This window comes from Mya arenaria, chromosome 2 (genome assembly GCF_026914265.1).
Source record: "Mya arenaria isolate MELC-2E11 chromosome 2, ASM2691426v1".
Lineage (NCBI taxonomy): Eukaryota > Metazoa > Mollusca > Bivalvia > Myida > Myidae > Mya > Mya arenaria.
Window position 1 is genome coordinate 5,363,647 of NC_069123.1, and position 12,404 is coordinate 5,376,050.

The 12,404-nt window shown below is 34.3% G+C and overlaps 1 protein-coding gene across 1 annotated transcript in view; it reads left to right on the forward strand.

Annotated features, from left to right (window-relative positions):
• The window catches only part of LOC128205540 (uncharacterized), a 39,132-nt gene extending 28,638 nt beyond the window's left edge, over positions 1–10,494 (forward strand). Inside the window, 21 exon segments of the mRNA XM_052907277.1 lie at positions 137–381; positions 613–850; positions 1,226–1,422; positions 1,705–1,793; positions 2,084–2,153; positions 2,480–2,665; positions 2,844–3,305; positions 3,554–3,700; positions 3,911–4,169; positions 4,501–4,688; positions 4,848–5,123; positions 5,499–5,640; positions 5,974–6,093; positions 6,290–6,328; positions 6,623–6,741; positions 7,818–7,882; positions 8,250–8,410; positions 8,837–8,957; positions 9,461–9,513; positions 9,618–9,924; positions 10,216–10,494. Of these exon segments, the coding sequence (XP_052763237.1) occupies positions 137–381; positions 613–850; positions 1,226–1,422; positions 1,705–1,793; positions 2,084–2,153; positions 2,480–2,665; positions 2,844–3,305; positions 3,554–3,700; positions 3,911–4,169; positions 4,501–4,688; positions 4,848–5,123; positions 5,499–5,640; positions 5,974–6,093; positions 6,290–6,328; positions 6,623–6,741; positions 7,818–7,882; positions 8,250–8,410; positions 8,837–8,957; positions 9,461–9,513; positions 9,618–9,924; positions 10,216–10,303 (3,572 nt within the window). The 3' untranslated portion in view covers positions 10,304–10,494.
• Positions 10,495–12,404: the final 1,910 nt, after the last annotated feature.

Below are 12,404 nucleotides of genomic sequence, written 5' to 3' on the forward strand. Positions count from 1 at the left end.
ATGAGGTTATTTTCCACTTCGGATATCATTCACAATGATTTGTCAACGGCTTTTAATAAAACGTTTGATTCAAGCTTAACATTTATTTGATAAAATCTTAACAAACGTTATCAATGAGTCACTATCTTATATCCAGTCCCACCGCCTGCATTTGTTGCCAGTACAGTTGGGACGATTCTGCAATATGCAGACAGGGCATTGTGGTTTCAGTGCAAATTTGATCCCGACGAGGAGAATGACTTCTTTTACCAAGTGCAATGGACAATGATTGAAAGCTCAGAATACCATCTGACGAAACAATACTGCTCAAAAGAAGATTTTAGCCCATGCTATCTCACGCACAACGATTTGAAGGAATCGAACGTCGGAATGGGAGCTAATGTAAGAGATAGCTTCAATACATCTATATGACCGTCAAGCTGGATACACTTACATGCACACGTGTTTTGATATATTGTGTACGCACAACCCGTTTATTGCTCTGTCTGAGTTAGTAGTTGTACCGTAACTTTTGAGTTTCACTCGAAGGATGCTAATTGAATTTAGAACACCGAATATATTATTTTGATGAAATGCCGATATGTATGTAACCGAACGAATTTTCTCCTGAAGATTTCTTGTGCTGTAAGAGCATTCAATGAGCCTGGAGGACAGCCAGGCCAGCTATCAGCTTTTTCCCGCCCATACTTTGTTGGAATTACAGTTTTGACTCCCTCGTTAACACTGCGTCGAGGAGAGACAAAGGCCATTGAATTTGAACTATCAATACCGGTTGTATGTGACCATCCGCCGGGTTTACCATGCAAACTCACACTGGACTATTTCACTCCGGACTATGGTACCTGTCCAGGTAATGCTTTAAAGTATGTTGCTATGGTTATTGTCACACATTGTTAGTCATGATAGTGAGCGATTGAAAGCGGTTATGATCCCCCAATGATTTTCTGTTATCGATTTAAGTGGGTTGCCCCATTATCTATTGGACAAACTATTTATACATATTCAATAAAAAGTTGCACAAGGTTATATTACACTAATAAGCTGTTGGTGTAGGAAATGGAATGCTGTTTATCAATAAAGATAAATCGATGCGTGTGGGATCTGTCTGTGTTGTTTCGTACGTTGTGTATCTCTTGATTAGTGTCTGCTTGGTCTTTAAAACAGGGTCTTTGTTAACCTTTTGGCATCATGGCTTGTCCATGTTGTTTCCATTATGTTATTGTAGATGCTGAAGCTAGTTTTCCGGACGGCTGCCGATTGACGCTGAACAGCAGTGTGACAAATTCAAGACATTATGTAAATGTTAGTGCAGCAGAGACTGGAAATTACGGTGTTGCTGGAAAGTTCACACTTCATTTGCAGGCTTTTCGAGCTAAGGGAATAATATTTCTTTGGAAAACTTACAAGTTACCTTCAATCAAGGTAAGTGGCTGGATAAAAACAAAAGGTAATTTTATCTTCGAATGTAAACATATCATACGCATTAACAGTTTTCAAGAAATAATTCTACTACTCAACTACGTGCTAAGATTTTATATAATATGTTCGGTGTCTTTAAATTGTTGAGTATGAATAATTCCTATGTAGTATGCTGTATTATGTCCCTGTTATTGCCCCTGTTATTGTTCAATGATTAATATTTGTAAAAACACAACATTAGACAACTGTTTTCAAGAAAATGATTATAGATGACTTTGGAAATAGGTTGATGTTCTACCTGAGACTGATCGAAACTGGCGTGGAAAGATCTGTTCTGCTAGAAACGATCCTCATATGTACACATTTGATGGGAGGTAAGTTTTAATGTTTAACTTTTAACTATTGCAAGAGCTTAGTTTTCCATTCATGAATTATTATTACCTGATCATATCATACTACACAGAGACTTCCAATTAATCACATCAACCATGATTAAACGTCGTCCATTTCTAGAAGCAAATCTAAGAGAGTTATAAATCACATAAATTCATTTTTTTTTTATTTAAAGCTCGAATACGCAAACGATTTACATTCACGTGAAAAATGACAAAAGCTGTTAGAATTTTAGTTTGTTTATCTTTTATAATTAACTTGCTTAACCTAGGGCATATGAACATCATGCCGACGAAGGTGACTATACACTCTATTCGCACCTGATCTTCAAGGAAGCAGAGGTATTGACATTCGCTTATCATATTTAACTTGCTTGTACATTCATAATATATTTAAATATTTTTAAATACAAACGGTGATTGTTAGTGAAAAAGATGATAAGTAATAAAATTGACAGGCTTGAGGAATAACAAAACATAATGAGAGTCGTAATTTTCAAATAATGAACCAATTTTATAGGAAGTTGTTGTAAAGCAAGGGCTCTATATCCAACTAGCACATTAGTTTAAATATTAACATTTCATCAAAATCGTCCGGTTACACAGAGATATTGCTTTTACATTGAATGTTCCCTTTTTTGAAGATACGTTGTATAATTGTATTTTAGATTCAACACAAAATAGCCTACTGCACCAATTCAAACAATCCCGCCAAGTGCAACTGCGGTCTTGCTGTAAGAGCGGGCCGTGACGTATACGTGATCAACGTTTGCAATGGATACATTGATATTGGCTACAAACAATGCTGGGACAAAGCACTTACAGTGAAAAAGGAAAACGATTTCACATACACGGTATGAAGACTTGTCTTCAACACGATGCAAAACGGATCCCGATTTGCTTTATTTCAGGCTCGCTCACAAAAGTTATTGCTTTTATTGTTTACAAACATGAATCTGCTCTAGTTTCTTTGTAGGATTGTTCTATTTTGAATTATCGATATTAAAGCAAGGATAACTCGGGGTCTTTTAGATTTATATGCCATACGGAACCGCTGTTTGAGCCAGAATCGACAACGCTCCTTTTATGGGCGAAGAGGGAGGAAGGGTTTTGGATATTTCAGTCCTTCCCTCAGTGCAAGACAGACAAGGAAATAGTACAGGACTGTGTGGTTCCCTTAATGACAACAGTGCTGATGACTTTGACAATGAAACGGAATTCATAAAAGATTGGAAAGTTCCTCAAGATCGGTCTTTGTTTACAACCGATGTATATCATAGAGAACTGCCACCTTGGGAGTTTCCACTTTGCGTTTGTAAGAAAAATGGTGGTGCGAATGCTTACTCTTGTGAAAAGAGCATTAGCGGATGTTCAAACGGTAGAACGACTGGATATCATAGTTGTGGTGAAATAATGAATCAGCGATCAGTTCGATCTCTTCATAGACGTCCTAGGATACCCATTGTAAAACTACCTATCCATAGTCGAGGAAAGGTAACTTGATTGCTCTGCATTTGGTTTTGCAACAAGTATCCTGTTTTTGTAAGAACTAGCGAAACTGAATTTCGCTAAGCTTGTAATCCCTACTATATGTGGGAAGTGCAATGTTTCTTTTCAAATATTAGAGTAAATTAAAATCGTAAAAACATCGCTGATTGCACGATGCACACACGGCACCAGAAACTATTGTTTTTTACTTGTATGAAACATATATTTAATTTATTATGTCTTATTATATTCAGAGAGCATCTACTCAAACGTTCACCCACAAACAGGCAGTGACTGTATGCGAAGGAAATTTTGAAAACTCTAGTACATTTGGACGATGTAAAAATCTCCCTTCAACACATACAAATATTTCAATGGATAACTGTATCAAAGATGTTTTGGTATGTGCAATGTTCACCTAATGAATGTAGAATTTTATCTAAATTTCTTAAAAAATACAACGATATCAAAGTTAATGCGTGTAAATTGAACACGAACTTGTTTACCATGTATCAAGTAGACGCTGAAAAGAGTGATGTAACTATGTTATTACATTTATTGAGAGTTCAACAATGTTTTGATATACTTTTACTAACTCAAATCCAATTCAGTTAATGAACAGCACTGAGTGGGCTTCGATTGCGAGACAATCCATGCAAGAAACCTGTAAAACGGCTGTAAGCAGGAACGAAAGTGTGGTCGAAGAAATTATCAAGACAAAGGAGGACGAACTTAAGAATGCAACAAACAGTGTCAACAATGCCCATTTACAAGCAGAATTGAATGCATTAAAAGAAGTACAACAACATGTCGAGACCGTTAAGCTGCAGTGTATAAACGATTGTTCCGGCAATGGAAATTGTCACCTTGGTAAGCCTTTGATGAGATATGTATCATAAAGGTTAAGTTTAAAAGCATTTTTGACTGGTACTTTTACTCAAAATCAACATTGGATACAGGCTCATCATCAGCACGCCTTTGGCCTTTTACTTGCTTATGAAGGAATATGATTTGTAAAATAACGTCAAATGTTAGCGATGTCGAAACTGACAAACCTTACAGTTATTTCGAACACAGCAGAACAGCAAACAACAAACACGGGAATAATGAATTAAAAAAACAACATTAAACAAACAAAAACTAATAATTGTAATAAATAATAATACTTATTTTAACGACTTTTTCTCCGTTTTCATTGCAGGTTCATGTCAATGTAACAAAGGTTTCGGAGGTAGCGATTGCTCTCTGGATCTGAATATACCCCCGCTGTTAAGTGGGTTACTTGATGAAGGCCTTTGTGACGAGGATAAAAATGACTGTACCAACATATTTGTTTTTGGCGGAATCTTTTCAGAAGACAATATTACATGCAAGATGGATAGATTTATTGTAAGTTGAAGTAGCGGCAAATGCTTAACGGACAGCAACATTACGAGCACAACATCAAATAGTTTAACGTTATACTTATCGGATAACCATAAAAAAATAACTTTATTTTTTTCTGCAATAATAGGCGTTATATCTGATAAAGTTTATTTTCTTCACCAGGTCGACATAAATGGAACAGATCATGACGATGGTTCGGCTATTGTCCCAGGGCAAACAGAAAGTATAATTGAAACAGTCTGTCCTGTCGGAATCACTAGAAGAGCTAGGTCATCGGACGAAGGTCCTCATAAGTTTATTCAGGGAATGAGAGTTTCCGTTAGCAACGACGGGGAAAATTTCAGCAACGACTCGAAGATGTTTTACATTTATAACTCAAAGTGCCAAGCCTATAACAGAGATAATGGGTCGGAGGTTGAATTTACGTTTGAGTTGAAGGTAGTTGTGTTGCACATTTTGTTTTAAGGCAATCCATATAAGGCGTTTTAGTCAAGGGTACATATCGCGAAATTAAATAACATGACATTGTTTCAATTTAAAATGTAGGGTAATACAGTTCGTCATAATCTAATCTAAGAATGGAACACATATTTATTAACGATCTAAAATCATCCATAGGATTAAACACTTGTGGCACAAACATTCAATACATGTATATCAAAGAGGAATATTTCGAAATGTGTTTAATATATAGTGAAGTATCCTCTTCACAAAGAACTGTGTACATACAATCAAACTGAAATGAAAACAAGAAAGTAAAGCAATGGGAAAAATTGCTTAAAATTATGCTAAGTATACTTTCTGTAATCGCAGCAAGGGTACTGTTACATCGCGGGACAATGCTACTATAACGGAACGATACATTCGAGCCTACAGCTACGATGTGACCCAACTCTAAGTACAACAGCCTGGACCTTTACCACTGTTTCACCTTCACCAATCGCCCCAGTAAAAGGCATGTGATATAATGGAAACTAAAACACTAAACAAGAATGAAATGTATATCACTGCAAAAGCTCGTCAATACCCATAAGCCGACAAGCGACAACTGATATATACATTTTTTGTAATCATGTCATTAAAGAAAACGGGATGCAGTAGAATAATAGTCCAAGATGGAATATTTAAGCCATTTCGATTAGAAATAGTATACCTATTATTTAATCAGTTGTAGGCAATCGTTTGGACACGAGACTCGAGCACCTTGTTTTATATTATGTGTAGCTCAGGTTGTATTATTCTGCATTTCATGGAGAGATACCATATCTAAACAATGATTTATTTGCAGATTGTAACGATTCAAACACATGTGCGGATGTGAATAACACCGTTTGCACAATGAAATATAAATCGACTGATTGTGAGTGTGTCAGGGGATTTGAAACAAACGACAATGGAACCTGCGTCGGTAAGAAAAGAAATCAGAACCCGATAGGTCATAGACTTGTTTTTGTTTTGTTTCATCGAATGTTATAACCTATACCTTATTTGTAAACTATAACACATTTATACATTTATGCTGACTGTTAAAAACAATACCACATAAACTCAATGCCACGCTTGCCGCTAAACACATTGCTACCTAACGAATTACTTTATTGCAGCTTCCAATGACCTTTCCGTCATGGAAATTCTTGCAAACGGTACGTTTGTTATAGTTTTTGTTCAGATATGAATAACTCACAATTACACACATACACACATTTTAAAAGCGACTCTTTATATTATGAAGTATAGAACAAAAACATTAGCTTATGGATTATTTAGGCATATTTAGTTCATTTTACTAATACTTTTAATGAGACCGTGTTACTTGGACAGTTTATTATGAACGAGTTGTTGTATAATAACTTGTGTACATTTACTTGGTTACAAAAGTTTGTTAGAATATACCATATATATAACAACTCATTCAAAATGTATCGCTTGATTTTCAGTTCCTGAAAAGTTTGATAAACACAGAGCGAGCATAAGGTTAGACTACAAATTACTGCCCGGGGAAAATCTTGATTCCGCGAAAACTTACAATGCGTATGAGGACGAACTGACAATAAAGGTAAATTTGACTTAAGTATTGTAACTTTCGTTTGGGCCATTGCCTTGTCATTGTTAAATGGCTTAGTTTTGAATGCTCGACTTTTGTGCCAGTAGCTCCATTGTAATAAAATAAAATGCATGGTTGAAATGGAATGTCACACATTTCTCACAATGCATCAGATAGCTTGTCTTATTATATATTTCATTTTATTATTATATCGTTTAACGATGCACTATTACTCCAAAATAAGCTTTAAAATATTTAATACAATTGTTTTAATATACCAAAAACGATAAACAAATGTCGATAACAATGATGCCTATGAAGTATACCGAGTTTAATATAAAAGAAATGTGCAGCAAACACGGTATTTCTACCTTATGAGACAATAGTAAATCGTAGTAAATCCTTAAGCATTCAGAAACCATTTAATATTTTTGAGTTTTCGACTATTAAATACACGGTTATTATATTGTTAATAGTAATTAATATTTTCCATAAATACATTATTTAGCAAGTAGTTTATAGTTTATCACTCAAAATTTATGTTTATTTTACATATGTATGTATTGATTTATGAACAAGAGTGTCACTTCGAGTAATATGCATTAAGAATACGAATATTAGTAATAATTTTATATTTCAAGTTGCTCAATTATATCGCAGCTATCTAAAGGACACAAAATATAACCATAAACTAAATACCTGTAAAATAAATGTATTAAACTTAAAGGCCTAGTTTAAGAACTGTTTGGCATGGTAATCCACTACTGTGCATCTCCTGCTAATCGCACTAGTGTCACATTTCTGGGCCGATTTCATGTGTATTTGTTTATTGGCTCAGTGCCATTTAGGGTCCATTTCTATAATAAAACTTCCAAAATTGTACAGCAGGATACTCAGATTCAAGAATTGATAAGAGGGATCAAGGCAAGTAGATTAAGATCAATAAACAGAGGTTGTGTACTCTACACTACACAGTTTTTTTGGGGGTTGGGGTGGGGGTCACTTATAGAATGCTCAAACAAGGCCTTTAAGAGGAATTGTGCGTAATAAAATATGTTGATAATCGTAAAACGCATTTCAATCTACAGCTAGAGACTCAGTTTCGACAGAAACTTGGTATTGGTCTCGAAAAGATAGTAATTGTGTCGATGAGGTAAGATGATAATATATTTCCCTTGACTTCTAAGAACAACATTAATAGAACATTAAATTATAATGTTAATAAATCACTATGAAACATTAATTAAGCCATACAATTTACAAATCGACTTCGTATGACGTCTTGACCGTAAATAATATCACTTATAAGAGTGTTTAAATTTAGCTTGGCTATACCATGAGGCATGTGGTTACTTTTTGTCATTTGTTCTGTTTTATGGAACACACACACTATTGTAAGTGTATGATACTGCAGTAAGGTAGCATTTTGTAAGCAACTATATGCTTTTTGTTTTCCAACTTTAACAAAAACTTTAACAAAAGCAAATACTTTAAGCATTGTTTTGAAATTTCTGTTTAAGTGAAGGAAGTTTAATCATCAAGTTTGTCATGGTGACGTCAAAAGACGACTTCGTAGAGAAGGCTTTGTCTGTTGCTTTAGTTGAACTAAGCCAATCCGCCAGTTTTAAGGTCTTTAATACTCCGGCAAACGTTTTGAGAGTTGGTGTTGGAGACCAAGATGGTAATACCATTTTCTTAAAACTTAAAAGGGCAGTAACAATATAGTTGATTTAACAAATTTACTTACTAGCACGGTGAATGCTCACTAATTGTTTGTATCAGCACAGTTAACCTGAGAGTATCTTTAGCTTGAAAGAAAATATCCAGTACACGTTCAACATTCGTTTATTTGTATATGTTCATAGCAACATCTGTAAACTAGTTTACCTTCTGTTACTGCAGAGTTAGACCATGCAGCTACACTTTCCAGTGACTGTATAAATACTACAGTGATTTGACAGTTATTGTTTGGTCTGCTTCTATGTCCAAAATAAAGCAGTTATATTATCTTTATTCTGTGACTACCATTTATGTTGTTATGGGCATCTATTTCAGGCAATTGTGATTCAATGTTTACTTAAATGAATAAACAAAAAACTCGTTTCAGTCGATGTGACAAATAAAAACAGCGCAATAAACGACTTGATTTTGTGCTCTGCATTTACCGCTCTCAAGCCTTGTCAACATGGTTTTAAATGTGAGGTCGTGGATGGTACACCGACATGCAGGTAAAGTGCAATTTAATAACATAGAAATACTGAATTTAGTGTTGTGATGGTTAGGACGCTTGTATGTGTTCTAGCTTTTTTGTATGGATGATATGTTAACGGTTGTCTTTGTTTTAATTTATGCTATGCCATTGCACCTCAATCAAAACTAAGCATTATAACAATAATGTTATATACTACTTCGAATACTATTAATTTTGTTTTGTATTTCAATGTATCCATAACTTGTGTGATATACATATACCACTAGTAATGTATAATTTGTTGTTGTAATACAATATTTATTTTATTTTAAACGTAAATACTATAAATGTATGCACAGTTATTACTTTTAACCGACCATCTAAGCGATTTGTCACTAAACACGGAATCGAACTCGGGCAACTATTGTCTACTATTATTTAAATACGTAAAACCCAATATCTGCATATTAATAATATGGAATATTATGTTGAATTTATTAACATATTTTAAAAACAACTAATATTTATGTGTGCTAATGATTACTTTTTGTATTTCAGCAGTTTGAATTCTTCATCAGACGAGCTGTTGAAAGGTATTTGTCTGCTAGTCTACTACTCGATTCACAATTTATTAAAATATGCATTTTACTGAACACTTGACATATATAACACAATAAACCCCTTTACATATTTTCAGGAACATCTCTGATTGTTTTGATTGTATCGACTTTCGCCGGTGTACTGCTTCTATTCGTAATTTTGGTGATGGCGGTCGTGGTATGCAAACGGCAGAATAAGAAAAGACTCACCCAACCTATCGGAATGTTGGAGCCAAAACACAAGGACAATGTGTACCGAGACGTGCATGAAACTGCGCTGCAAAAACTGAAGCAAAAGCATGAAACCAGTAGAATCCCGCGACCGATGTTGTCTGGTCCCCAGCTTGCTTTTGAGAAAGGCATTAAGGATAGGCCGCATACTTACGAGGGGACCGTGTACAATAGGTGGGGTAACGTGCACAACTACGGATAATTATTCAAAATATCAATTAATTTATGAACATCTGTTAGAACTATTACGATGTATGGAATGGTTTTTAGTACTTTAAGTGAAATAATATGCGTTCAAATGAAGGCAAATTATGGTTTGAATCAATATGATAAATTGTGTAACATCCAAATTTCGAATAAGGTCCATACTGGTTTAGAATTTGATCTCAACACTACTATGACAAAATACAACCACAAACATGCACAGCTCGAAACATTGTATCCATTTACAATACTATATTTCAGATCAAATCATGCAACCGACGGTGATAGGTACGAGTACCTCCCTGTGGACGATCGTGGATCTTACTACAACCAAGGATTTCGTAACTAAGACAATACAAGGATCTTACTACAACGAAAGATTTCGTAACTAGGACAAGACTTGGACTTTGAAATACCCGTTTTGTTTATGGACCTCTGTTTTAGATACTATAGATTTGAACTGCTTTGCAAACTTCTAACTTGTCTATAACTTTTGATATATGATCTTTTATTTCGTAGAAGTCTGTTCATACAATGTGATCATGGTAATTTATTTTTTTATTTTTGTACTTTTACTTTTATGTGTATTAGTTTTAGTGCTGGGTCTTTCTGTCCTCAAATTGTTTAGCTTTTAATAAAGATTGCTCATCTCGTTTGTTCAGTGTATTTGCTCATCATGTATTTAACATAAAAGCAAAACAAAACTACATATAATATAATACATTGCAAAATACTTTTTTTTAACTAATTTACCGTATTAGATACACTCCGTACATACACTATTATCATTAATTAACAGAATAATTTAATTCATACTGCCTACAAGTAGAGACCAATCTGTAGCATGGGTTGTTGGTATTGCACGATGTTGTAATATACTTCTGAAATGTCGCTATAGAGCTATAAAGTTATTATTTGTATCATATGACTTTAAGATGAAATACATTACAAGCTTAAAGAATGACGGGGTCGGGCGTTAGCGTGGTAATTGGCCGTCCATTCATTTTGGTAAATTAGTATTCAGCCATTATTGAATTTGGTGTATCCTAGCAAGCAGAATAAATAAGTAATGATTGTGGGAGCAGATGGATGGTGTTGAATTTCAAAAACATATTGTAGCGTTCTGTTGTAGGTGGAAGTGCGTTCATAGTACGTTGATGTACTTGGTAATATGCAAATTGGTATAACCAGTTCTCCGTGTGGAGGTTCAGGGCATATGTATGTAAGACAAGTCGACCGCTTCCAAGTCGATTATGCTTTTCCCTGAAAGGATATATTGCACCATTGGCCTCGCACGTTATACATTTTTATTTTCATAAAGATACTGTTATAACTGCGAGATATTCTCGAATAATGGTTCAAGAGAATGCAATGTCTTCTTCTCCATGAACTTAAAATGTTCTTGAAATTTGCTAAACGAAAGTTCAAAAACTTTGATTAAAGTACAAAGTCTGAGTCTGAGAACTGAATAATTAAAATTCATGTTTCTTTTGCCATGATCAAATATCGATCAATAGTTTTCACATGAAGGTTACAATATATCAACAATGTCGACCCCGTCCATATCACAATCACGATACAGGTAGGGGAAATATTGGTGATGGCAATGCAGTGATGACAAACAAATATCTGAGTAATGCTCACTAAGTGACACCATGGGTATGGTACAGCCCGGCTCCATACGTTTTTAAAGAATTGTCCAACAACAATATACCAAAACAAGTTAATGATCCTTATGTCATTAGTGATTGCTTGTATTTTAAATCTTTAGAAACCAGCTAATGAACCTAAGTTATTGAACTTGAATCCTCAAAGTTTAATGAAATGTCAGCTATTTACAATGAATTTTACAATGGAATATGTATCGTTTCCGTATTATCATGAGATATTTTCTTGAAAATATAAGAGTGGTGGATGTGAAACATACTTGTTTCCTGAACAAATGAGTTATAAAACAAAGATATAAAAGGAAAATATAACCAGGAGACAGAAGAGCTTACAGAAATACTACTGAATGCTAATTTATTAAAAAAAAGGACGCCGTTTAATATGTATACACTTAATAATACCGATACCTTTTTTTAATTATTAAACAGATAATAAACTTAACTTAATTATCAAATGTGAAAATAGGATTTCATACTATCTAACAGACACAGAAAATGTTGTTTGTTTAAGTTAAATGATTTAATTTTGTTCAGAGTTTTTATAAAATGTTCGCGCATAGGAATATCTGAGTTACCTCCCCTTTTAGTAAATTTGCCATTTCTTAAACCGGAACAGAATAACAAACCCCTTGATCCAGCCTTTTCAATGATTCCATTGGCACGGGTAATTAAAATTATATCGCATTTTAATAGGAAATATATTATAATTAATGAAATTGCTTAATTCACAACTGTTTTGCAAAACTGTCGCATTATATCTGGTATAAAATCACATCATCTAAA